We start from the raw sequence: 27,963 nt of genomic DNA, 5'->3' as shown, positions 1-27,963 counted from the left end.
CACATCTGACGAAGCCAAGCCAGAGGTTATGCTCCCCATTACAAAGCTGGAAATAAGGTTGCAAGGAAAGAAAAAACACCACCCAGAGCCAACAGTTCTAAGCTGTGCCTGTCATCAAGATGCCTCATGAGCTGTTTCCACCATCATCTCCTGAACACACAGCAGTCTTTCTGTGCAGAGCATTTCTCCAGCACTGAACCCTCCCCATCTTCACTCCCCTCTTCAGGGCAGCATATTAACCCTGGTGTGGTGCCATCCGAAACACTCTGCCTCTCCTGGCTCTAAGTTAGGGATGGTGTTTCACAGGGCAGAGGAAGAGGACTGCACCTCCATCATCCAAGGGACTCTTGGCTCTTCAGAAGGAGCGATCATTGCACATTCATTTCAGCAAACCCATGGGCTCCCACAGCCTCTCAGCATATTAAGAAACAGCTGACTAGTTAGTTATTAGAGAGTCTGGTCCAGCTGAACTCCTCCCTTCCTGTCCTCTGCCTTCCAGAAAGCTGGTCTCTCCCTTTGGAGAAGTCTCTCACCTACAGCAAAGGCTCTGGATAGAGAGCCCAAGGGTTTGTCATTTCTAGTGAGAACGGGAGCCACTACAACCTCTATCCTGCAATTGCTTTTCTTCTCCAAGCCTCCAGCAGAAGCACCCTGACAGCTTCTGACCCCTGTTTCAGCCCCCCAGCTCCCTGCACCACTTCTTCACATACCACAAGCTCACCCCCACTGTCTCCAGGTGCATAATGCAAGAATGTTTCTGCCTAAACACTACTCCTGGGCAACTGGCTTCTTTCTTTTCCATTCCTTTATCCTCCGAGGCTTTGCTGCGTGCACAGAACACAGGACAGATGTACAGGCTGCTGCAGCCTGGGGTGCCCGGTGGGACAGTAATTGCAGAATGAGGTAAGGCAGAAGGAAGTGGGTGCTCCAGGCTGAAGGGAAGGACAGCTGTGGCTGTTCCCAGGATCTGGAGCAAGTTAATTGATAAATACCAGAGTTGGACCTGAAGGAACGCTGGGCATTCACAGCCAAGAAAGCCGAATGGCTCTGGAAGAAGCCCTGGTCTTTGTTGCACAATCTCTATGCAAGGCACTCACTGCACGCAGAGAGCCAGAGGCAAACCAGGGATAAGCAAAATGCACACCCCCTCACTTGGTCTTGCACAGCCCAAAACACAGCTCAGCACAGCCTTCCAGCTTCCCACCTACCAAAAAACACAGCCTCCAAAAGCCAGCACTGCAGCTTACCCTGTGCAGCTGTCCCCGGAGAACCGAGTGGAAGAAGCAGGAAGATTTCAGCCTCCCTCAGGACACAGAAAAGTCCAAGGCACACACCATCCTGTACAGCCACTTTCTGTAACTCTCAATGCTCAATGGCCTTTGAAACCTCAGGGGAGAGTCAGCAGCAACGAGGACCTCAAGTATTCTTTCCAAAACAACATTAAATACACAACCAACTTCTAGGTAAATAAAAACTCCAAAGCTTTTAGCTTGAAGCCTCACAACATTCAGCAACACAACCTTGTGCTTCTCTAGACGCTCACAGTTAACAATTCATTAGAAGAAGACTCCAGCCTGGTCCCACCATCCCAGAAGTTCACCCAAATCCTACCTTATTGTGCAAGCAGTACCTCAGATCCAGCCAGGACTTTCTCTGCTGCACCAAGCTGCCACATGGTAGCTGAGGAAGGTCTGACTATTACAGAAAAGACCTGGAAACAGGGAAAAAGAAAGGTATAAGCCTTCAGAAAAAAACAAGTCATAACATAATCACATTCTCCTTGCTACTCCTCAAGTCTTTAATCGCCTAGGGCTCTGCAAGCTGCTTACCACAAAGAGGACATCAAACACACCAAGAAGGGCTGCCTCTCTCATCCCTACCCTGAAAAACTCAGCCTCACCTGAGTCTGATTTATATAACTCCTTGCCCTCACATCCCTGCCAGGACAGGTTAATTGGAGTCACAAGGTTGACCTTCTTCTCTTCTGCAGGTGGCACAGTTCTCATTCTCCTTGTTTCCCAAACAGTCCCAGGTGGCCCAGGGAACTGCCTTTTAGATGCACTTTAAAGCCTCTGCGGCTGAGGGATACTGGAAGGCTCAGGGAGCTCTGTATTTTTCCACTTTATCCAAAAAGCTTCACAAGGCTTAGAGAAAACACAGGGAATTGCTGCACAAGAGATCTTATCTGATCATGCACCTGGAAACACACACCTGTATAATGCCGACACATCAGGGCTTCCCTTCTTTTACGTGCCAACGCATCCACAAAACCACGCTTTCCTTCCGAACAAAAATCACTGGCGTGCACTTCCAGCCCCATCAGTGGGAAGCAAACAAAGCCTGCGTGGATATGCACACGGATCCGTACGTACACACGCACGCAGAACACACGTGCACACCCTTGTGTGCAAATTATCCGTCTTCCGATTGTATTTGCCTTGGCTGCACAGCCTGCTCTCGGCGGGCTCGGCCAGTGGATATCCAGGCTAAGATAAACACCAGACAGCTGCTGGGAGCCAGAGATATTTTGGTGATTAACAGCTGTGCGGGGCTCTACAACAGAGACCCTCCCGACCTCCGCGAGCCCTCCAGAACAGCCTGTTTCATTTCAGATTTCCAGCGAAGGCTGGAAGTGGTCAGAGGAGATTCTCCGTAAAATGCGCAGGTGGGAAACTTGGCAAGGAGAAGCCGTTGCCCAAAATCCCATCCCTTCCCCGGCCGGCGTTGGCTTTGCCCAGCGTCCCTTTTTTGCAGCCACAACTGCAGGAATGCGATGGCTCATTTCAAGGTTTCTTGATTCCATGAAGGAATCGCAAAAAGCTTACAGCTAAGCCTGTTCTCACGGCATTTACGGTTTAACGTAACCAAATATTTCAGAAAAAGGTCTTGCAAGTGTTTCACTTCGGGCTCTGTGCAAGTGGGATTCTCTCTTCCAGCATAGGCATGCAATAAGTGACAGTCTGGTCCTGGAAGAGGAGAAGCTGGGAAAAGCTTCTCCTTATTCCAAGGGGTTTGGAATAAGAATGGGGCCGATACACAGGGAAGACAAAAGAAATATTATTATCCCTTTGTACCAAGAGGGAATGGGATGCATAGTGACTGTAGCTGATCATTTCCAAAGTGAAGAAGGACATTCCCAGTCTGACTTTCCCGGTTAGAAAGGGAAGCCACAGCCGCGGCAGGAGTGCCCAATGGAAATCCAGGCCACCTTCTGCACAACTGTGGAGCCAAAGACGTTTTGACGGAGGAAAGGGGCGAAGAGTGGGAAGTTGCTCACGACACGACTATAAAAACAAAGTCGAGGGATTAGTTAATAACGTGTGGTCTGAGAAAACAAACACATCTCCCCATAAAGACCTTGGTTCAAATAAACTGGTGGTGTTGTCATTAAAACCCACCATCTGCATGTCTGTTTTCCACTGGGTCCAGTGTGAAATTTAAAGGGACCACTGCGTGGAGAAATAGTCCCCCAATGTCATCCTTTGGGGCACTTCAAAAATCCAGATGTGGCTGAAAGACACTGTGACTTGGACTCATCCCTGCATAGTGTTTGTACTGAAACTAAACCTATTTAGCTGAAATTCCTAAAGCTTCTATGCAGGAAGCCTAAGCTGGAGGTGCTGAGTTACAGCAACGGCTTCTTGTCTTCAAAACGGTGAAGCCCACAGATCCTAAAAAGCCAGAGAATGTAGGTGTGTGGAAAGATGGCTGGCTGTGCCTAAGGAGATTGCGTGCCCCGTGGAGCTTTCCTCCTCCTCCTCCTCGTCCTCGTCCTCGTCCTCGTCCTCCTCCTCCTCCTCCTTTCCCTCTCTGCTCCCAGCTCCCTCCCTGCCCCGGACCTGAGAAACGAGGTCTAGTACTAAAGTTCTTCAAGCTCGGTGGGGGAAGTGGAGACCTCCCTGGCTCTGCTCAGGTCGCACTTTCATGCCTGATTGCAGCTCATCAAGGCCCAAAGTCAACGGAGGCTGAGAGCTCCCTCTTACAGCTTAACCGATGGTTGCAATTAGGGACCAGCCCACACAGCTTCTCATTAGCACGCTGCGCAGCACAAGGATTATTATGACTGTTGTGGAGAGACTGTGCTTGACTATCTACATACCCCTAGATGAGCCTGACCACCTCTTTCTTCAGTCTATGGGTCACTGGTTTTGGCTATGATTCACTTACCAACCTTCTCTGAGTGCTGGCTAAGATCTCCCGCTGCAGTTGTGGTGATGCTGGGTAGCTCGAGTGTCTCTATCACTTCCTCTGTTTTGCTCCCTGAAAAATGAAAAATATTTTCTTACATAGCAAAAGACTAAGCATACTAAGAAACACGCTGATTTTCTAGATGATTGGTAAAACAGAGTCCTCTGGGGTCTCTACTTTCTTCCTTCCTTCTGTCTTTCCAAGCAGAACCTGCTTCTCTCTCCTTCACTGCAAGCACGATTTCGGGTTTTGTCAGTTTGATTGTGCAGCTTTGAGTTTTCTTACTCCCGGGCAATGTCTGCTCTCCTCATAGTTGTTTCACAGAAGAACTTGTGATCGTAAATGGCAAAGTGAAGGAAAAGGAAGTAAACTGGTTATTGTGCCAGAATCCCTCCTGGCACTCCTCCCATTTCTAATTTCTCTTACACTATAAAGCTGGAATAAATCGGAAGCGAGCAGTACACCGGTGAAGTGGCGGAAGGGGAGCAGAATCAGCACTCTGGTCCCTTGCACCCGTATAAAAAGGTGCAGTCCCACGTAGGCAAAAGTTATCCTGAATTACAAGTGGTGGGGAAGGAGAATAGGCGCAGAGTGTTTATTAGCAGTCATAACTTTAATCAAATAACACTCAAGGATATGTAAAGAAATCTGTTCCACTGCAGCCTCCCAAGCCAAATAAAGGAGTAAATGGGACTTCTATCAAAAATCCCTTTTAAAACTCACGCATGTCGGGTTCTAAAAAAAATACCTCTGTTTCTTGGGGAACAGCCAAAGTGCCAGAGGAGCCGCTCTAGATCAAACCAGTGGCCCACCACGCCAAGCATTCCGCCTCCTGCTATAACCAGCTCCAATGTACTGGACAAAGGTGATGGCCCAGGATGATCCTGGCTGCTGTATGGAAGGAAGAAGATGCTCTCCCCGAAGCATTGGCCCTACAGGCATCTCCCAGCTCCAAGATCTCGAGATACCCATTTCACTTTGCACAGCAGGACCTTATTCGCTCCCTCTCCCCATCTATGGGACTGCTTTAGTCAAAGTTTACATATTATGTAGAACTACATGGGGGAAAAGAAAAAAAGAAAAGAAAAGAAACAGACTGTGTGTAATAGAGGTGCATGTAAATAATCACTGGCCTAATCCCCTTTGACAATGAAAGATATCCAACCCGAAAATGTTCACGTCTGTAACTCAACCTGAAATTTAAGCACAAGGAAGTAGTGTCAAAAGGGGACTTGGGTTCCCATAAAAGCCTCTCTACTTCCAGACCCTGGGCCCCCTGGCCAAAAAAACAGAGCAAACTTCCAGACATAACATCTGAGAAGTGCAGGCCCCTCAAAGGGACTTGCTAACCTCTGCCAGAGAGACAACCACCAGGCGAACAAGCAGAGCGAAGGAAGCCTTCAAGCCCAGATGAAGTACCTGCTGCGGAGGAGAGGCACGCTTTCCATCAGAGGTCTAGCAGGCTGTGGTGCATTACCCCAGGAGGGCTGGTGAAAGCCGTCTCAGGGGAGTCATTTGAAACCAGACTGGACAAAGCCCTGGAGACTAGTGGCTGGAATCTGCTCTCCTTGGCTTTTGTGCAACAGCCCTGAAGTTGGTGCGTGACAGAAGAAGCTAGCTCGGTGTAGGAAGAGGAGCCTCTGGGCAGAGAGAGGTGGATTAAATAACCTAATTGTGGTTTCAAGTCTCTTGCTCTATCGCTTCTATCCCACTAAGGACACACAGCGTGCGAGGTCCACCAGCATTGCATGGGCAGGACTGAACAGCTTCCTGAAAGCAGCATGTCTCGGCTGGGGAGCAGAGGGCACCTCCAACGGAGCAGGTACTCAGAAGGTGCCTGAGGTCAGCACCTCCTTCACAGTCAATGATGACATTAAAGAAGAGAAGCAGTAAGAGCCAAATTTTGGGCTACTTTTAAGAGCAGAGGGCCAGGTCAGGAGCTGGCTTCTGTTTTTTCATGAAGGGAGAGATCCTCTAAGATGGCATCATCTTTTCCGGGGCTAGTACCTAGTCTGCTGTATTCTCTGCCTCCCCTTGCCTTGCCTGCCCACCTCTCAGCAGCTCTTCACGGACTTCCAGAGCACCAGAAATTTCCAGAAATTTCTTGAAACCTGGTTAAGCCCCAGGAGTAGGGACTGGCTGGGGATATATGAACACCGTAACTCAACAATCAGGCCTGTTCAAGAGCAAATAACTTGCTCATCTTGGTTTCTCCCAAGAAACTGCATGGTCTCCCCTTGGCTCAAGACCCCTACCAAAGGCAGGGTGACCCACTGGAGCATCAGCTTGTGCTCCCATTGCCTCCATGGCCCTACCAGGTCCTGCCTGCGCTCCGGTCTGTAATGTTTGCGTGCTGCACCCTCTGCCTGCACGGAAAGCAGCAACAACCTGATTAAAGAGAAATATTAAGAGGAAAGTGTTGGGAAAACAGGCAGCAGGCTGCAGGGAGCAAAGCTGCTCCACTGCAGGACTTCATGGTTTCCCCTCTTGCCGTGAGCGGTGCTGGCTGCATTTCATCTTTCTTTACCCAGAGCCTCCGGACACAAGACTCCACTGGTATTAAATTCCCGTCGCGTGCGACAGTATCGCTCCCTGATACACTGGGGAGTTTCTCTTTGCTGGTTGGGAATTTTCCGATGAGATGGTTTCTCATCGGAAAACGTCGATAGGCTGAAATCAAAGCCCTTTGTGGGAACGTACCAGTCGCAGGGAAACTTTCATGGGAACATTTTCTTCAACCCCAGGCTGGAGCTTTCCGCCTGAGAGGTGTGAGCAAGGGAGCTCTGCATCCAACATCCCCATCACCTGGGGTATCCTGGGATGGGGACACCAACACCCCTGTCTGTATGTTCTTCTCCTCATCTCCTCACCCCTAGGACCTCTCAACATGAAGTTCACATCTCTGCAGACTTACTTTACCCCTCATAAATGCTGTAACCCCCAGAGACGCAGAACCTTCAGCCCTCGGGCAGGACACCATCCCAGGCCATGGAGAAGGGCAGACCTGGATGTGAAGCCACGCTCGTTGGCACTTTTCTCTTCCAGATCACTTGTCCACCAGCTTTACCTGAGAAAAACCAGGCAGAGCCTTGGGATCACCCTGAAGCAGGGCTGAAAAACACGCTCAAATTTGGGAGAAGCTCCCATCTGGGAGCTAAGCCCTGTCCTGCACACAGCTGTAGCTTGTGGGGTGGGGTGGTGGGGTTCACTGGTGTCCCCCTGCCCAGGGTGGCTTTCCCATGTCCCTCACAGGCTGTACGATGGCTGAAACAACAGCACCATCTTGTGCCTTAGCTTGGCCTGGGGAAAAAATTGAAGGGACAGCCCGAAGCTCCCTCTTGTGGCTCCGGCAGCGAGTAGGTCACACCAACCAGGAGCTGATGTTTCTCTGCACTTCCCTTGATGTGCAGGCTTGAGAGTAGGTGTGAGTGCAAAGCAGACCTTGCAGCTTGCCTCCTTCCCAAACCAAAGCGTTTGGGAGAAACCACTCCTGGGCATGGCAGGACATGGCATGTTCGCGCCCCATCCGCCCTCAGCTCCATTCACAGCAGCTGGGGTCCACGCGAGGACATCGTGCAGGCAAAGGTTTATCCTCTGGGCAGGCAAGGCTGGATTTGACAGCTCAGCCCTGCTGCTGCAGAACGTGGCAAGTTATTTCAGGAGCTAACAGGTTTCACTCAATTTGTTCCCCAAAAAAACCATCCGAAGGGCTGCGGTCCTTCAAGAGATGTTCAAAGCCAAGGGAGGTGTCTCCATCTGTGACCTGCTGCTGCAGTGCTGGGGCCCGTAAGCACTAACCTTACAGGCACTATAACTTAAACTGCCAACTTCTTTGGCAGCCCAAGGTGGTGTCAGGAGGATGCTCACTGCAAACACGCTGTCACAACGCTGACGGTGGCTCCGAGGCTTCCAGCACCTGCGTTTTCCAAGCTGGCACTTTTAACCGATTCGGCACAGAGCTCAGGGTGGGGAGGATTTGCTCATATGAAGTTGTCCCTATTCTTTCTCAAGTGATTTCTTCCCTTACTGCAACCATTTTCTAATTTCACATCGTGATGAAATCGGGTCCTTCTGAAGTTTTCCCCCGGAACGATCCAGAGGGCTGACAGATTGCAAAACCTCTCAGTGCCGTCTTATCTGCCAGTGCTTGTGCTGCACTCCAGGCTAAATACAGCTGCTGCCAAGCAGAAAAGATGAACTTTTTCTTAAGGACAATACGAGCTACAGATCAAGCATAAGGAGCTTTCTAAAGGGTATTAGTAGCTTTAGATGTAGCTTGAGCTCCATCTTTGCCACCCGAGAAAAGTAATGACAGTAGTTTTGTTCTCTCACGCTAATCTCACACCCGGATGTTTCAGGGTACCTGATCTACATTCCTCTCTCTTACCCACATAATTTTCCTCTCAAGCCACAATAAAGAAGTGCTTTTTTCAGTCCCATTACCCTTCTTCCCTCCACGCAATCCAACTTTTTCATTCCTAACCATTTCAATGCGCAACCGTCCCCAGCCCTTCTGCGTCCTCTGCCTCCCACAAGCACGGGGCCCTTTGCCTACGCCAACTTCCAACTTGACGGAGATGCTTGGCCAAGGCTGCCAGCCAGGATCTTACCACGCTTGACTAGAGCGAGCTTAGTGAGTTAAGCCTGCCTTCCCGTGTCCCTCGCCACGCACGCTCAGCTCTCCAGGGAACATCGCGCCTGACGGCGTGCCAGCCTCGTTGTTCGCTATCGATGAGATAACGTCTCTTAAATCTGGATCCCTGACACGAAGGGCGTTCAACTCCCTTTGGCCTGTGGCTGCATTCCAACTTCAGGACAGAAATGACCAGGAGAAATATGAGAGGTTAGTGACATTCTTGGCTTGGAAACGGTCAGCCTGTCGTGGAAAGGAATGTGATCAAAAAGAGACATCGCTGGTGTTTACTTCCAAGCCCCTGATGTGTGATGCACTTTAATACACGCTGTTCTAAGGCAGCTTTTGGGCTCCAGGTGAACCTTGCCTAATTGGGTGGAACAGGTTATTTTTGTTGGAGGAGTATATTGGGTCAAGAACAGCCCTTAAAAAGGATCGCAGCGCATCGTGCCTATTTATACCCCGGACACTGTTTTCTTCAAGCCAGGCGAGCCGAGGGATGGACGGGCCCTGCATCCTGCTTTTCCATGCAGGTGGTGGCAGGAACGTTGCCAAATGCCATTTCGGGTGCCTGCCTCGGAGGACGGGGGGATTTTCAGACGGTCCACAGGGGCTGCTTTGGAGATGCACGTGAATTTGGAATAAAGCTCTCGAAAGGAGCGAGGACGTGTTTGTGCTGAAGTGTGTTGAAAACGGCAGCCATAAGCTCGTTTATTAGAATTCGCTTGCACGGACAAAGGCAAAAGCTTAATGGAGTTTGATGGAGTGTACGGAGCCCAGAGCAGACTCGGTTCAATAAAAGCACATTGCCCTTTGAGATAGTGATGAAGTACAGTGCTGGGAAAGCTCTTTACCAGTCAGTCACGCTGGGAAAGCTCCGGACACTTCGTTATCATCACTTTGTCACAAAAGGAGCAACAAGAAGCAATCTCCTCCCTCTCGGAGTTATTCAATTGTCTCAACAGCTCTTTTTCTAGAAAAGCAACTTCCTCTCCCAAGACCACGTCCAGAGGGGCACGGGAGGTAATCTGGGTGAGAAATCAAGCGTGCCGTTTGCGTGCTGGTCTTTGCAGCACGTGCGTGCTGGAGACGAGGGAGGAATCCAAGAATTTTTATTGGCCTAATCAGACAAAAATGTTGACGAAATCCCTACCGGCGCAGGAGCACGCTCCCATCGCACCAACGGATTCCTCCATGGGCAGCAGATAGCATCAGAGCATCTGTTGAGAAGAGGAGATTACGGAGTGCTAATGCTTTAAAAGGCCTCAGCTCCCTCGGTGGCTGAGAACACGCCGCAGACAGACCATCCAGCAGCATTTTTTGCAATAAACAAGTCGCAAGAGCTACCAGCCATCAGGCTCTCAGCGGGGAGAAAGCTCAGCTCGGACAGCTGCGTCGGGAGCAGGGCGTCCTGCATCCCGTGCCACCGGATGCAGAAAGGATGAGAGCCACCAACCTGATCTTAAGTGACACAAGCTCAGCTCACGTGGCTCTTCCTTACCATCCTGCACTGCCATAGCTCCCGAGGCACCCACAAACAGCATCGCTTCTCCGAGGGACGCGGCTCACAGCTGCCCTTACGGCGCTGTGCACGTCACCGCCTTGCAGCAATCAAGCGAGGCTATTAAATATCAAGTACTTCCCATGAAGCTGACATTTCTAATCCCCCCGCTGCCTTCTCTTTTCACACACTGGTGGCTGGGGTCTTTCCCCACTGCGAGGGGCTCCCCCCCAAAAAACCCCTCCATTTCTCCAGCCTTATTGCTCCATCCCACTCGCAGCTGAGAATTAAAAGACATAATAAAGAGCCCTTGAACTGGAGGGGGAGCGCCTGGTGGGGGGGATGGGGGGGAAAGTAGGTCCCTTGTTTGAGTCCAGGATTCATCTGCCTCTCCCCGCGGAGATAAAGAGGCCCTTTCACCCCAGCAACCAGAAGGTTGAAGCCGGATATGTGCTTACCAGCCTGGCCGTGGCTGGGAGCTGCCAGCCTGGGGTCTGACGGCGGTGACATTTCTACCTCAGATTAGACGGGACGGTGCAAAAAAACCCATTAGAGTTGCTGGGGAGACTGCCCCTTCATAAGGCTGCACGCTTGGGAGCGAGCCGCTGTAGCTATGAAACCCGAGTGGCTTCAGCCCCTTGCTGCAGATTAAGGTTAATAAGAGCCTCCCCAGCCCGCCGTGCCCACCGTGCTCTCCCAGTGGAGAGCAGACCGGACGGAGGTGGGAGCCCAGCGCCTCTAATATCCCCACCGGCGAGCGCGCTGTGCCCCCGCTTTTGTTCTCCGCTTCTGCCCAGTGATTTTCATTACAAATATCCTCTTATCATGCGTGCACGGCGGGGGGAGAAAGGGGGAACTGGGCCCACACAAAGAGAAAGAAAAGGCTGCTCGCTGGAAAACCAGTAATTACAGGGCTCGGGTTTTCCTTGCGGAGGATTCATACGGATTCGACATGGCAGTGTTTCACACGTACGGCCCCTCCGGGGGCGAGCTCCTGTTTCGATTTCATTATGGGCAAGCTGGGCTGCCAGAGGAACTTTTGCCCCCGAAACGAGTTCCCAAAAGGGGACAGTTGCACTTCTTTTATTATTTGCTTTGAAAGCAATTTCGCTGCTGCCCCCAGCAGCCTCCGCCTTCGCTCGGGCGCGCGATGGGAGAGCACAAATGCCATGAGTTGGCTCGTCGTCGCAGCGCTGCTGCATGGCTGGTAAGTATGGGAAGCACTTCTTAGATGTGGTCACCACCTCTTTTGGAAAAATCTGGAGGCGTTGAATCAACTCTTCAAATGTCTCCTCACCCCACGCACGGCTTGTGAAGGCTGTGCTCTCAACGTGCTTATAAAGATAAGCAAAATCTCTGCTGGTCCTTTTAAAAGGAAAGCAAAGCGTAATCCATGTGTAAGTGAATGCAAGCAAAGCCTTGCAGTCAACCAAAGTTGACCTTTTGTACTCACTTGGACAGGTATTGCGTGATTTTCTCCAGTTCAAGCGGAATGGGTTAGCACAGCACTCGGAGCTGTGCGGTGTTAGGGTGTTTGCACAGCTCTGGGTCAGATTATCAACCCGATTTTACTGATGGGTGAAATGACGGCCAAGTTCATGCAGGAGGCCTGAGAGAAGAGAAAACCAAACTGCCTCCTCCCTGCTCAGAGCGTTTTAGCAACAGACACCTCTCCTATTCATTAACACATCCCTGTATATTGTACACAAACCTGAAAAGGGGCCTGTTTGGGTTAATTTTACAGCATTCCTATGGAGAACGTATCTCATGGCCAGGGTTTCACCTTCCTTAGTGCTTCACCAAAAGCTCTGGGACATTTGTAGGACACCTCGCAGTGGCAGGACCGACAACAAGAGCCAGAAAACGCTGTAGGAAAGATGCTTCTGTCATTAGCGCATGCGCTTTTAGGCAAGCTAACCCTGATCCGTTGGGGTTTTATGACGTGTACAAGACAAGGACCAGCACATCCATCCACTCCGCCATCTCAGAGATGAGATACCATCATTTGATGACAAATACTAAGAAATCCACTGTCGTGGACAGAGCCCCGTAGTACAAGTCACTCCTGTCTCTGAAAGCTGACAAACTTAACATCTACCTGCGCAATCCTAGGTGCCTGGATCCATTATTCCTGGGTGAAATGCAAAGCGGGGATTTGGACTGTATCTTCGGTTTCAGGTAACCCCAATCTGCTACTAAAACGGAGTCCCAGGTTTATGGTTTGGCTCCTCATAAAGACAGGACCATTGGCAAAACTCAGCCCCAAGCCCTGCATTTGGTTTCCAAACACGCCAAATTTTGCTTTGGTTCTGCCTCTTAATTCCCATCGCCTTTTCTTTCTCTCCTTATTTACTTGTTAATTTCTATGGGTCTTAATTTCCTGCACCCCGAGCCCCGCTGCGAGCAGCCTCTGCCTACATGGCATTGCACACTACGGCCCTTCCCTCTTTGGGGAAAGGTCAGGAACGGGGGTTTAGTGTGCCGAGAAGAAAGGCAGCAGCAGACAGACAGAGAGCACTCATAAAGATCCGGCTGTGAGCCTCTCTGAGAAAATGTCAGGCTGGGGAGGCTATAATAGCTTTAATCTGCAGTACAAGGGGATTAAAAGACTCCTTCTCACAGGACGAAAAAGAAAGGAGCGGAGCGGAAGGAGCGGAACAAGGGGAGAATGAAGGCTGCAAGGGGAGGAAGGGAGAAAGTTAAAGAGCTCAAACTCTAAAGAGCATCGGGATTTAAAGAGCTCCGTCTTCGAGCGTAATAAATGTGAAGTGGCCTGCACGGAAAAGGGGCTCCAGCCAGTGGCCTTGCTTTTGGTTTTTCACACTAAGCACACACACTTCAGCCTTCTTCAATCAAGGCAACTTGTTATGTTTGGCTTTGTTGATTTTCAGGGGCAAAGGAGTAGGAGGGGGAAGCAGGAGGTTAATGAGGCTCTGCCAGATGCGACACTCGAGAGGAGCGGTGGGCATTATGTATTTTAAACAGTGGTTTACAGTCTTTGATCCTCACCCCTGCTGTCCCTCCTCCAGCACGTCCCTCAAACCCCCCTTGTCCTCGAGGGCTGTGGAAGAGCAAAGGGGCCTGGGAACAGGAAGGAAGTACGTGGAATTGCGGGATGCTCTCCTCAAGTACCGCTTGAGCAGCCTTTTCAGCCGCTTGGCGAAGCCAGGAGATGAAGAGAGCATAATTGAAAGGGTAAGGAAAGAAGGCGACTTTAAAAACTTTTCAAAAGGGAAAAAAAACTCCAAACAATCCAATGCATCAATCGCAGGAAAAGTAAAGACCAACACGAACAAGTGAGCTGTGCTCCAAAAGGGAAACCGGGTACTCAGAGCCAGCTTGAGCGTTGCTCATGTATTGCAGGAAACACAGGTTCTCAGGGCTGGGTGCTAACCTCAAGGCAGGACTGTCCAGCCACATTAACAGGGAGGTTTGGACATATTTACATTAGGGCACTTCCAATACTCTCCTTGAAGACAGGAGGACTCTTCCTCCACCTGGAAGTAGGGATAGACTTTGGCCTTCAAAAATCTTGGAAGAAATGGCAACATGGAAAGGTCAGACAACCATCCAAGAGTCCCGAGTTTCCTCCCGTTAACACACTCACCAGCCTAAGGCACTGTGAGAAGGGAGAAGTGGGTTTCCAGCAGCCCACTGCATTCAACAGGACTACAACGTTTGCTCTGATCTTTTTTGTTACCCATCTTCCCAGCTCAGCAGGCTTACAAGTCAGGAGAGATGCTCCAGGACACCATCAGGCACAGTCCAATGTCTAAGACAGGCTCCCTCGACTATTTTTTATGGGGGCTGGCTAGTGCTCAGTGCACAACTTGTACTCAGAGGGAAAAAAAAAATAAAAAAAGACTTTGTAACATAAGCAAGTTCCAGACAGGAATTAGGGTATAGCATATCCAGTGGAGACAGGGGGCTGGAGTGGCATTAAGGTAGGAAGAATATAATTACCTGAATGGGATCGCGGCCAGGATAATGATATTAATTTATTTCAAGAAAGCCGGAAGCGCCAAACCCTGGGTTTTACATTTAAATCCAGAAGACGGCAAATCACAGCATCCTGATTCCATTCTCCCAGCGTTCAGCTGGAATGAAAGGTCTCCTGATGGTTGGGACCCCTAACACCTATGGCCTGTGGGGCATTCCACCATGGTAAGGCTCACCCTCAGCTACATTTAGGAAGCCTGATGCCATGCCAGCACCTACCAATGCTCTGCTACAGGGCACACATCCCCGAGGCCATGCCTGCACCGTGCCATACAGAGAAAACCTCTTCCCATTCCCATAACTCAGCCCAGGCAATAACGGCGCGCTCAGTCGCTAACTGAGTCACAAGCGAGCTCCTAGTTCGATATGGCATTAATTATCCACTGTTCTGCAGAGATAAATGCCTAATCCTCTGGTTGTTGACACTGGAAAGGGACCAATCTACCCTGGGGTGGATATTATACAGGGGAACTTGGCTTCAGCTATGATCCCCACATCATATGCTGTACAAATGTTCACTGGCTTGTAGGTAATGGATTTCATAGGGTGTACGGGATCTTTCCGCAGCAGAGCTAATCCAGAATAATACATGACCCAAGCATTCATTGGATCAGGTTTTTCTTCCTCCCTCTATCTTTTTCTTTGAGGCAATATGTCAAATTTCATGTGGAATTTCTCATCTTCAGACATTCTCTATTTTCTTATGGCTTACCGGCTTTCCTCCTCCAGGACCCATATCAAGGTGAACTTCCTAAGCAGCAGCACCCAAGGAATGTGGAGACGGGTCTGCACAACCCCTGCTTCTCTGGGTGTCTTTCACTTTCTTCCAGGAAAAAGGCCAAAGATCTCCACATTGCTTCTCTGGTTCCACACTCTCTGGAAAGCCTAAACCAAGAAGTTCGCTTGTCAGGGAGAAGGAAGCAATGCTGATGCTACCAGAGATAGGAAAACTGTTCCCATTTCTGACCAAGCTGCTAAGGACTTGGGTTTTCCCCATGTCTGAGCAGTCCCACTAATATCACTGTGTGCCAGGAGGGCAAACCACTGTCCCAGACCCATTGCCACCAGCCCTGCTGCCCCAGCCAGGCATTTTGGGACGCTCAGGAGACACCTCCTCCCCCCTCCCCACTCCCACCTGGGCTTTCTTGCCTCTCCCCTACTTGCTCTTCCCTCCCCAGGGGCTGTCTTAGCTTCTCAGCAAAGGCGAATTTTCAATTCAAACGCAGAAATAAGTTAGAAATGGAGTATTATTGTACATGGAGTCGGGACAAAAGTCACAAGTGCTTGGGAGGACCGCTTCGCTCCCCATTTAACAACAAAACAGGTTCTCAGGCCGCGCTCGCAAAGAGTGATACAAGGATTTGAGTACAGGAAACACAACACCGAGTCAGTGCATGGCAGCACTCTTTTTCCCCCCAAAACACAACCAAAAAACAAGCCCCCGCTCAACACAACTATTATTTAGCTTATGGTGGTGCCTTGAAGCTCTGTCCCATTACACTCTGTGCTGTACACGCACATAAGCAGCCCCTGCTTCCAGGCAGCTTGCAGTCTTAACTAGCCAGCGCTGGGGGAAACTGAGGCAGAGAGAAACAAAGTGTATTCCTCAACACCACATAGTCAGCAAGTGGTGGGCTGGAAGCAGATTGTCTACGTCCAGTAGGACCTGGAGAGCCGAGCACCCACCTGAAGCATGTGCTGTTCTGTACCTAATACGATGACAGAAGCCTGCAACATTTTCTTGAGATCAAATCCAGCCGCTCTCACCACCTTCCCTTTAGTAAAAGGAGGCTGAAACCTTCTACGCAAATTCTTGCAGAAAAAGGGAGCTTGCTGGGAGTATTACACACACAGAGTGAGTTCAAGTTTTTTTGTTGGCCTTGTTTGCTTTACCAAAGTAATATTTCTAGTCTTAGTGCGATGCAAATGAACTTCGAGCCCACCTGAATGCAGAAGTTTGCCTTTGCCACCGTCGCACTCGATTTAATCTGAAAATTATAGCGAGGCAAAGAACCCGTGTTCGAAAAAGCTGAACTTTTTATTGGACTTTGTATTCCCTAACAACAAGATACAGAGAGGAGCTACTTGTTCCTATGCTGTTCCTGGGCAGCCTCACCTCGGCTGTGAGAGGGGACTATGAAGGGGAGAACAGGAGTTTGAAGCCCGGCCAGCGAGAGCATGAGAAAGGGCTCAGCATCCCTGGTTTGTGTTTTCCTCACTCTAAGAAAAGAAAGGGGATGAGATTAAAACAAAGATCTTGCAATCCAGACTCCTGGGGTCTGTTCCCAACTCCACTGCTGACTTCAGAGCGCGTGCAAGTAAACCTACTTCGTCTCTCTCTGCCCCAGCTCCTTCCTACGTAAACACGGAGGAGATGCTCGCGTGGAGAAGCAGCAACAAGTCTGCAAAACAAAGGCTCCATGGCCCCTGCGAGAAAGGTGCAGAGGATGCACACACGGAGCAGTTGCCTGGTACAACTGCAAATCGTTGTTGCACCATCCCAGCGAAGCACTGGCTCTCAAGCTATGCTCCTCGGAGCCTGCCAGCAGAAATGGCAAATTATTTCCATCAGGAGAAATGAATATTGAGCCATTCGCATAGTGTCAGAGGTCAGGGTTAAAGGCAGGGATGCTCGGGCTTCCCGGCAAAGGAGAATTGTCAACTCTAACGTCACATCCAGCGTCTGTAAGGACTGTGCTAGACCTTTGCCCTCATGTGGAGCTGGCAGAGCATAGTTTGCAGTCCATCTCTGAATGAACCTTTTCAGCAAACAGTTCTCCTCATGATAGCCCTAATCAATGACAGACTACAACCTCAGAGCTCCAAACCCATAAAATTAATGAGGAAGCAATAGCAAGCAAGCACACCAAGAGCATTTGGGAAGCCACCAAGCACAACAGGGCTATGCTACATCATCCCTGGCTGATGGCTTCTTCTCCTACTGCCTTCTTCTCCCACTTCTGAAGTCAGATGATGTAGCAAATGGATGCTGTAGGAAAAAGAAGGGAAACAGGAGCCTGGCAGTGAAGGTGAGGGTGAAGTGGCTGCTCCAAGCAAATACCGTGCTTAAGCATATATGGGAGTCCTGCTTCCCAACCTGCTGCTCAGTCATTTGGGATTATCCCATCTGGAGCACTCTCCAACGCTTTGCCTAACCTATTCTTAAGCTACCCAACGCACACACTCCCTCCTTTTCCAAGCAGGTGGCAAGTCCACCATCTCAAAAGCGTCACTGCTGAGAAACGGCTCTGATAAGTGATGCCAAACTGCTTCGCTTCGTTACATTGGATTCTGCCTAGTCTTGGGATATCCTTCAAGCTCCCTAAAAGCACACTTGTTGGCAGCAAGCTAATCCTTCCTTGTATTTTCACACGACACAGGCACACAAACAACAGAAGCACAAAGCAGCACACACTGCTGTGTGTCCATTATTAAGCAGCTGCCTCTGGAAAGAGCAGAGCCTTCAGGAGTACACGTGTTGGAGTAACACGACCTTCTTTCCAAACGTGCCACAGAGCACCCAGCTCCAAGAGACAGCAGGCTATACAAAATGCACCGTTTGGTGCTGTAACACAGACACCAGCTGTGGTCCTGCACGCTTCCCTCTTGCAAAGTCTCCTCTTCTAAGCACTTGAATCTGCAGACAGTGGCAGGAGCAGTATCCTCTTGATGAGTCAAGTCCAGTGCTGGTCTGTTCACATTTCTCCCAGGAAATACACCAAAACAGGTCACCAAACCAGTCTGTTGGTGTATATTCTCCATGTCCATCTGGCCTGTCACAAACCTGACAGCTGGGCGACATAAGCTTGCAAAACCACTGAAGTCTTGGATGACCCAGCAAAACAGCTGCCAGATCAACGTGCCATTCTGTGCTGGGTGGAACCAGACATTGTGACCTGACAAGCTTTCTAGAGCCCTCTGCTCACAGCTGTTATCATAGCAGGCATAGTAAACCAAAGCACGATGACATTGCAATCAGCAACAGAGCTAAGGTGGTGCTCAGGAGGCCACTGCTGGGGTCTATCCCACTGGCTGTCCATGACATGCATTCGGTATTCCTCCTGGGCTCAGAGGTGCCCACTCCTCTTCCAGAGCTTACTGTGACAAGCACTTTCGTGTGGGAGCTGACTTGCTGCGTGTCACACTCCAGTGCCTTTTCTCCTGTGCTTTCCAGGAGACAGTCTCTGGGACTAAACTGTGACGCAGGAGGCAAAATACAAGGTAATCCTAAAGTCCAGCTAAGCTGCCATTCCTCTTTATAGCCTGGTGACACTTCTCTTTCCTAGGATCACAGTCAATCCTACTTGCATCCTACTCTTCAGGCAACAAAAGATGCCAGAACAAGATCATGCCAGATCAGCAGCAAGCAGCTTATCTTTGTCTCTGAGGCAGGACAGCAGTTTTGATTCCTGCACTGCTTTTGACCTCCCAGTTATTTAGGCAGTGGGAATGATTTCAGGGCTGTCATATCTCCATGCTCCATTCTCTCCCCATCTTTCTTCTGGTAAAAGGGATGGTGCAGCACAAGGCACAGGGCAGGCTGCTTAGAGAGCAGGGACAGCGTTTGGTCCTCCATCTGTCCTGGAGAAATGTCTATCAAGACACCATCACATCAAGTCTCTGTGTGCCAGTGCCAGGTGGAGCTTGAGGTCACACAAGCAAATTTTATGTGCTGTCTGCCTTCAGAAACATTCAGAAACGTGGGGCAAGATAACAGGGTTTGTGGGCAGCCTGCTATCCTTCTCACACTGTCCAGCTCAGCAGACATCAGGCATCTTCATTCCAGGCTCTCTATCAGGTCAGCAATGGAACAGATGCTACATGGCAGAAAAGCATCTTCAGCCCCTAACACTGGGTTTAATCCATCATCCAGTCAAACCAGAGAAGCCTCATTTAGCACTGGTTGGAAAAGTTCTTTACAAGAAGCTCCCAGACACATTCGGTAAACACTGAAAAATCAAATCATCCCATGCCTGTGGCTGCTCCTCTCCTTCACTGCTGGCTACACCAGCCCTGGTTAATGTGCTGAAATGCCTGCTTTGTCCAGGCCACTAGATGCAGATGGCACGACAGCTGCAGTCTTGAGCTCATCGCTGGAGGCCTTCAGAACCAAGAACTCCAGCAGAATGTCCAAGAGGCAGAAAACCAGGTGCCTGAAGTGGAGAGAAGACAAAGCTTAGGCTGGTCAGGGTACAGCGGAGCTGGGAGATCGGCTCGAGGCACACAGAAGCTAAAGCTCACGCAAGGAAGAAGCGTTCTGACTGCCATTAGGGGAAAAACCAAAGATGATCTACTCTAGAAGAAGTCTTTCAAGGGATGGTTCAGGGTTTTCTCCATCCCCCCCAAACCAGCGGGTGTTTGAAGCTGCAGAGCAGCACAGAAAACACAAATGTACCTCCTGGAGTGAGGTGGCACGTGCGTTTCCCTGCAGTTAATCACAAAAACAATTGCTTTCCAAATGCACAGCAATGGGCACGCAGAAAACCACTATCTACACATACACACAGCTCCCTAAGCTCCTCTGAAAACAACAAACTAAACCAGGATTTGGTTTTGTTTGCTCTGACAGTCCCCTGACATCCACAAACTAAGCAGGCCAAACAACATAATTAAGACTGGCTCAATAATCTCCAGTCAGACCAAGGTCCTAGACATGGACCTTCATACTAGGCAAGCCAGATGCCCTTTGGTAGTGTAAGTCTAGGAAAATTAGCCAGATATGTTCTGTGCCAAGAAGCTGGCAGTGTGAATCTCACGGCAAAGCCCTGGGAGTACCTTATGGACCTCAGTGCACAGGCTATCAAAGTGAAGAGACTATAATCCAGGTACCTGTTTATCACAGGCTGGCCCAGGGACTCGAGTACCAGCTTCCAGCTCATCCGACATTTACTGGTTCCAAGGATTTCTTGGATCACATCTGTTAATGTCAGAGACAAAACTTTAGGAACTGCACATTTCCACAGTAGTAAACCAGGGTCAAGTCTTTTCCTGGTGGGCACTAAATCAAAGTTTGTGATGGTGCTCTGAGCCTGAGGCATCTCATGCCCAACACTACCACGACAGAAAACAGCCAGAGACAGGACTGGATGCCAGAAAAGCATTCCAGCCTGGAAGGGCATATACTGGTAGCACTTTTTCATCCCCAAAGGATAGTAAGGGCCCCTTACGCTGCAGCAAGGAGTTAGAAGTTCCAACTGCATTCACGTGGATTAGGCAGCAGCTGCTTTAATGCCAAAGGTTCCAGTGTCAAACTTCGAGAGGGAAATCCAGTGCAGCTGGGCTCATGATTTCAGTGGAAAAGCCACTCTTCAGAGCAAGAAGCCAAAGGCTTTGCCTTATGACTCTTCTCAGCAATGGTACCCTTTGGCAGCAGGTGGGAGCACAGGGGGGCACTGCCTTTCCTGAGCCCTACCTCATTTGAGGTGGCTCAGCGGGAACTGCACCACCAGCACTAGCGCAGAGCACGCGGCCAGTCTGCATCTGGGAATCACCAAGACACACGGCCTTCCTCTCCGAGCTATGCTGCTCCCTCAGTGCTTAAGCAAACCATCTAGAACTGGGAAACTGTGGTTTTCGCCTGCAAGAAACCATTCAAACCTCAAAGGTCATAAATGTTTCCCAGTGCCTTGGCACGAGCAGACTCCATCTCTGTGTTTAACCCCATAGATGCCAATGCACGGGGGGGTTCCTCAGCCTTCCCCACTGCTCCTTTCTCAAGGGAAGCTAACGCACCTCTGGGACACACTTACTAGGCAAGATCCCCATCAAGCTCTGCAGGGCCTGCTCTGCTGCTGCTTTCTTCTGTTCCTCTGTCCTGGCTGGTTTAGGCACTGCTGGTAAAACTCCCCCAGGCCAGATGGATTCTTGCAGCAACTGGAGGTACTGGACCCAACGCTGGGTGCAGGTCAGGTTAACCACCTGGACTTCCAGCCACCTATGGGCACAAGGAAGGGGAGAGGGGGGGCGTGGAGAGAGAGAGGTCAGGAAAAGTCAGGATTGGTACTCAGGAGCTTTCTGTCCATCAGAGGCCCTGAAGGAGTAAATCAGCTTGCTAGGTAAGTTAACGCACAGTTTTCAAGTATTTCACCAAAGGTTTTCACAAGTATTCATCAGCTGAGTTCCTCCATGCACAAGTATTTACATGTCCCCTATCTTATGGGCAGAAACACATATGTAAAGTCACAGGGGAAAAGCAAAAGCCTTGAAAAGCTCCATTGCCTTGCTGCCCACAGGAAGTCAAATGAATAACTGGTCCCTAAAGGGAGCACAGCTAAGGGATATGACTGGCCTTAAACTCCTAAGTTATGCCCATGCATGAGCCCAGACAGAGCTGGGATAACTAGTGTTTTAACTCTAAAACAACCCCTGTGACTGACTGGAAGGACATGAGCATGTTCTGGCAACCACTGCTCCTCTCATCAGTCCCTCTGCTACCAGAAGAGTCGAGGGTGATCTTGCCTGGAGACCAAAACACACGCTCCAAGTATGGCAAGGCAAGAACATCCTGCTGCTTCGCACTCCTCTCATCCCCTTGCTTCCCTGCGGTCCAGCCCTGCTCCGTTCACCAGTGGCAGGTAATGAAATCATTGCTGATCCCATTCAAAACCTCGCACTGGACATCTGTTAAGAGGAAAGTTAGAGGTACCTGTCCACAAAACTGCTGATTGGGCCTCCTGCTGGGTCAAGACTGTGCCCTTGATACGGTAACAACCTGCAAATCCCAAGGCTGCGGGAATGACGCTCCACATAAGGGCTCGGAGGCGCTTGCAGCCTGCACGGAAGGGAGATGTGTCCACATCACCCAAGCGCTGGCCAGGGAAAGTTTCTAAATCGATCCTGTGGACCCTCTTTCCCAGATGTGAAATCACTTCCCCGTGCAACAGCAAAAGCCACAGCCGTCAGCCAAAACTCACCACTGCCTAAAACCTTTCCTCTCAGAATAAGGAAAGGCCAGTGAGTGAATCCCTGATGCCACAGAGACCAACAGGAGGGTCCCATCGATTTAGCAAGATCGGGATTCGGCAGTGCAGCACCGAGGGCGATGGCCCACTGCCACCATCCTCATCGTGGGAGGCTCCAGAGCAAAGAGGGGAGCGTCGGCGTGGAGTCGGGGTAGGGAAAAGGCTTGTGATTTCGCCAAGAGTCCCAGAGGAGAGGAGTCCACAAGCAGGGCCAGGAGACCCGTTCGTCTTGGCAGCTGGTGTTCGTGCTTGCAATTCCGTCACCACTACACCCCGGCAGCTCATAGTACATCCAAGAGCATGGGCCCTGCCAAGGCAAACTTTATTTAACCTGCGCTCTGCCAGACTGTCTGCATTCTTCTCGGGCGAGGCATTCGGGCCAAGGGCGTCTTCCCCCCCAGAACAGGGACAACACAAGGAGAGAGTTGGGAATAGCAACACCTAAAGGTAACCAGGGGCCAAGGAACGGCAGGTAGCCATCGTCAGGGCCAGGGCTCAAACGTGACGGTCCGTTCTTCAGAACAAAACGAGGGGCCTAACTGCAGGTCTTGAAGGATGCGCACCTAGGAAATGCCAGCTGCAAAAGCAAAGATCACTAAAAAACCTGAAAACGAGCTTTGGTACAACAGTAAGGCCTGTTATGTCTCAGGGCAAGGTCTTACTGGAGCATGGGCAACAGTCCTGGTGATCCAGTAACAGCACTAGAAACAGGGAGACGTGGCCTCACCAGGGACCCCGAGTACAATGTCGCTACAAGATGGTGCCAGAGATCCAAAGCAGAGCTTCTGCCTGTCTTAGAGGACAAAATGTCACAGCAGAGTCTTCCCTGGGATAAAGCCTTGTTTGAAATACAATTGCTTAAAAGGATTTTTTTCTCTCCAGCCATCAGTCGAGTTTAACATCCTGGATCATGTTAAACCCTCCAGCCATCCCCAACCAAATTAAAGTGTTAAACTACGGCTCCTCTAGGGGCAAGAGCTTTCATTAACATAGTTTTTCATTAACATGTTTTCTTCTACAACCTGCTCTCCTAACTGAGAAAACATTTGACAAGCAACAGAAGTTCAGAGACCTGGGGACAGAGCTGCAAACAGTACAACTCTGCACCTAGGGAGATCAGACTGAACGTTGACTCAAAATTCATCTCAGCAATACTCACGTACCATCCTTTAAAAGGTTGCAGAAAGCCAAGAACAAGCTTTCTTTTTCTTAGGAATGCACCTGATATAGGAAGAAAAAGAAAAATCAAGCAAATAGCAAGCAGAGTGAAAGCTGAACTTAGAGAAGACATCACACGTTTCCAGACAGCTCAAGACCAGACCGAGAACTGACGAATGCTGGAAGGCCCCGTACAGGAACCTACCATTTCTAGCCCACTTCTTTCCATAAAGCCACCAGAACTGGGACACGAGGCCTCGAAGTAACACCTATAAATCTGATCACGCATGGCCATTATGCAAGTGCTTACAGGTCTTGGTTCCCACAGTTGCAAAACATTGTTGATGGATTCCCCCCCCCCCCCCCCCCCCCACATAGTCTGGCAGCTCCCTACTTTCCATTTTGAGAAGCAAAGGGCAAGATCTGAGTACAGCTCCAACAGTTTTAGCCCACCTGCACTGACACCTGCTACAGCTCCCTGCAAGCTCCTGAGTAAAGGTCAACTTCTCCCACCGCACGGTGCTCAGCCAGCAGGATACTCACTGCTAGGAAAGGGAGAAAAGGCACCCAAAACCACAGAGCATACAAAAAAAAGAAACTAGACAGGAAAGAGGACAATAAAGAAGAAAGTGAAACCAAAGCTGGGTGCAAACAGAAGGAAGACTAAAGTCACTATGCTCTGGGTTCCTTTTTGCCAGTCTGTCAGTGTGTGGACTGATCCCAAAAGCACTGAGAAGAGAGGAACTGTCAAGACTGGCCCATCTGGCTCAGCATCCTCCCTGGGAGAGCAGCTGATGCTTTCAGATGCTTTAAAAAAAAACCCAACAAATCTGAGTAACCTGCCATGAAGTTTTCCTCCCTGCTCTCACAGCACTCCAAACCTGCACCTGTTCCAGTCACCACCAACACCCACTTTGGGGGATGCACACTGCATCTGCACAACACACACAGGGCCAGGAACCACCAATGGTTCTTAAATAGTGAGGAGCAAAGTAACTCTCCAGCTCTCCCAACTGTAGTTGCACACCCATGCCTTCTCCCAGGTAGAAATAAACCCAGCAAGAAACACAAATAGACTCATGTTGGGGTGGTTTTTTTTTGATGGCTGATGAGTTACTATTTCCATTCTGCTATTTCGTGAAGAAATAGCCTTAATAAGAAAGGAAGAAAAACAAACCTATGACTGAACCATCTCCTTACACTTCAGCTGAGACCAGAAATAGACAGAAAGTGACCTCCTGGGCTCAGACATTCAAATGCTTTGATAATGCCCAATGCAAAGAGACAGACTGCAAAGGCTACGACGTCCTGGACATTAGTCTGGAGAGGCATAACTTGCCCATGCTGTCAGGGTCCTCTGTTTGAAATAGCTGTTGATGGAGGCAGGAAACGGCTGCTAAAAAAGAGCTGATTTAATGTCATGGCTTAAGCTGGAAATCCAAGGTCAGCTGAAGGGGCCCATTAAGACAGGAATTGCAGAAGTGCCCTGGGAATGAGAAACAAGGCCGGGGGGACATACTTTGGCCCTCCTCCGGCACCTGGAAGCAACAAGGGCTGTTAAGAAGGAGCAGCCTATGGTAAAGGCAGACTAAGAGTCAGTACGGACTCGGTTTTACCTGGCTCCTGCGAGCTGGATGCACTCACTTTAGTGGACTACCCAGAGGGTTCACCTGCAGATAGAGACAGCTCAGCTCAGCAAGGAGAGGTTGGATTTGCTTAGTCTGGAAAATAAAGATGGACCAGGAATGGACAGAAAGATACAGTACTATCCTAATCTACAAATAACCTGCTAGAAGGTGGTAAACTTCTGCTTTCCTCATCCATCAAGGTTAGGATAAGAACTGCTGAGTTCACTTGAGTAGAGGGATGGTTGAGTTAAATACGCTGACTGTAGTTAAAATCTGAAGCAACAGCAATTGTGATTTGCCCAGAATTGGGGATTTTAAGGATTTAGACAAACAGAGGCCAAGTTAGGAAGAAGACAAAGACAAGAAAGCCTCTACTAGTCTGCTTTAGCTTTATAAATACAAATAAATCTACAAATATACATGAGCTCACATAACAGTAGCAAGTCCAGCTCAACATCTACCACTTTCCACCCCAGAACAAGGCCTCCATTTCCCTAAGATCAGTTAACACAGCATGGCTAACCAGAAGCTCAAAAAAAGGCCCGTGAGAGCAAGGTAGTGAAAAAGATTTAAGAAAAAAAGCAACATCTGGAAACACACAAGCATCTGACTTATGAAATCAAGAAAGGCTGGTACTTCAATCACCAGACCATCCCTCCCTTTGCAGTACTCGTCCCCCAGACCCCTCCCCAAATTGTGCCTCAAACCACAAGAACATCCTTAACTCACAGGCTCAGAAAGAGCAGCATTTCAACGCTTTGACTGCAAAACTTTTCTGAGCAAAGCTTGTAAAACTGAAGAAACAGCTGCAGCAGACACAGTCAGAAGAACAGAAAAAACAAAAATGGAGAGCTTTCGCCCCCAGGCTTGGCTTTTAGCACCTGCTACTCGAGCCCACGTCCACCTTCTCAGCACAGCTGCCAGCAGCAACACGTGCAGCTGACTGCTGGCATGCTCAGCTCAAACACCTCCAGAGCAACCCTACACTTGTCCAGGCCACCAGTAAACCCTTCGCAGAGGAAGGAAACAGGAAAGAAAAGAAAAAACCACACAAACCCTCCATAAATCAAAGAATACGGAGCATCCTGAGTCCTTTTAAACTTCTGGCCAAAGACACACATGCAAGAAGTAAGCTATCCTTCTCGCCTTACTGGAAATGTTCCTCTCCTGCTGCCCTATAAAGCCTTTATGGTTGTATACGCTACGAACAACACGTCCTGTCCCCTGCCCCAGCACACAGTAATGAAGTGTTTGACCAGTGAGGCAGCGGCCCTGTGGCCCAGTGCCTTCCACTCGAACGGAGTGTCTTGCCAGCCTCGCACCTCCCAGGCACAGCTCCACCGAGGGCAGCTGCACCCAAAAAAGCAAGAAACAATTCCAGCTGCAAGGAGCTTACACTGGAGGCATTGGCATCTGTCATGCCTTGATGGGACTTACCCACACCAGTTCCTCACCAGTGTAGGGCAGTGGGATTTTTCCACCTGCTTGACCCAGGCAGTGAGAGGTGGAGCTGGCAGACGCCCTGTGAAAAGTGGGTACGCAGGACGTTTTACTGTGGGGCAGAAAAGTGGGTACGCAGGACATTTTGCTGTGGGAGAGAGAAAAGGAAAACCAGATCACCTCCCTCCTGCCTGCAGGCATGAAGCCACACTTCGGTGTTGGGATTTGGGGCACCACTCCGTGCTGCTGTAAGTACTGCTCCCTCCAAAACACACCTGCTGCAAAAAGAAACCATGTAAACACACAGGGCTCCAACTCCAACATCTTCTCCCCCCAGGGAACTAAGTGAGCTGCTCTGCTTTTTGCTTTTCTCAAGTTAAATCTCCCTGCGACGTCGTGGGGCTCAGAAAAGGGGGAGAAAGCTACGTCCCAAAACCCCCTTAATTTTCAACAAAGCATCCCGGCTTTCGATAACATCTTCATCAAGTATTTATTGAGCCAATTAAGCTCTCAGCAGTGCCCCAGGGAGAGGCCAGGCTGTCTCAGCCAGGTCCTGCTCAGAGCAGATTGCTTCATTAGCCCACTTCAGAATCAAAATACATAAAACCACCACTAACCCTTCACAAGCCAGGGAAAACTCAAACCAACAAGGAGACATTATTTCCTCTCACTCTTCTTCTTGGTCTCTTCTATTTGAAATAGGAAGTTGTTGGTTTTGGTGTTTTGTGGTTGGTTTTTTTTTTTAAGCTGGGAAAAAAAAGTTGGCACATTTCTAACAGCTGAAAGAGTCAAAAGAAAAAAGAGAGATGCAGTTAAAATAATGTTGCAATTGTTATCAAAGCACAGAGTGCTTGCTTCATTCTAGCGGCTGTTTTTGGAAGAATGCTGCTTCTAGAAGAGGGGAAAAAAATTTTGTTTGGGACAGAGATTCAAAGCCAGATCCAAAATTTCCAGGTGCTTGGAGACAACTGAATCAAGGCCCGTTTCCAAGCTGATTTTATTTACTTTACATACAGACACGAAGACTGAAGATAGCTTTTGCTGACATACCCCAGGCCTGCGATTTCGCCTGCTCCTCGCAGCTACAAATAGCCAAATCCAGAGAGGAGGAGGAAGATGCCATTAATTTAGTTCCCATATATACAAGCTCTGTTGCTGGTTTTTAGGCTGGGGTAGACGCTTGCACCACCACAGGAGAGAGGGGACCTCTGCTGCCACGTACCTGGGCCTGCCAGCACAGCCCCTCAACACGCACTTGCAAAGGTCCTTACTGAACCTGCCCAAATCAGCCTCTCCAGGTAACAAGCCAGAGCAGCCAAGGGATTTAGTTGCTGCAGCTGCACTGACATTGCAACACTGGCAGCTCCTTTGTGCCAGCAAAACTCAGGGGTGCTGCCCAAGCCCGGAGTGGTAAGCTACCTGCCAGCTATGAAGCCAAAGGAAAGAGGGAGCAGT

The 27,963-nt window shown here is 49.7% G+C and overlaps 1 protein-coding gene across 2 annotated transcripts in view; it reads right to left on the bottom strand.

The window, feature by feature from the left end:
- Nucleotides 1-4,225: 4,225 nt before the first annotated feature.
- Nucleotides 4,226-27,963, bottom strand: part of SNX19 (sorting nexin 19) — a 36,676-nt gene continuing 12,938 nt past the window's right edge. Inside the window, exons 9-13 of one of the 2 annotated variants that reach the window (XR_015222878.1) lie at nucleotides 21,071-21,255; nucleotides 20,151-20,238; nucleotides 17,815-19,474; nucleotides 15,034-15,206; nucleotides 4,226-4,260 (exon numbers count right to left, since the gene is read on the bottom strand). Coding sequence is in view for 1 of the 2 variants with exons in the window: in XM_009979651.2 (XP_009977953.2) it covers nucleotides 19,339-19,474; nucleotides 20,151-20,238; nucleotides 21,071-21,255 (409 nt within the window). In the remaining variant the exon portion in view is untranslated. Of the gene's footprint in view, nucleotides 4,261-15,033; nucleotides 15,207-15,576; nucleotides 19,475-20,150; nucleotides 20,239-21,070; nucleotides 21,256-27,963 lie in introns of those variants that run through there. The other variant, XM_009979651.2, reaches the window with a different exon arrangement.

The sequence above is a fragment of the Tauraco erythrolophus genome, chromosome 26, assembly GCF_009769465.1.
Source record: "Tauraco erythrolophus isolate bTauEry1 chromosome 26, bTauEry1.pri, whole genome shotgun sequence".
NCBI classification, from domain to species: domain Eukaryota; kingdom Metazoa; phylum Chordata; class Aves; order Musophagiformes; family Musophagidae; genus Tauraco; species Tauraco erythrolophus.
This window is presented reverse-complemented; position numbering and strand designations above follow the sequence as displayed.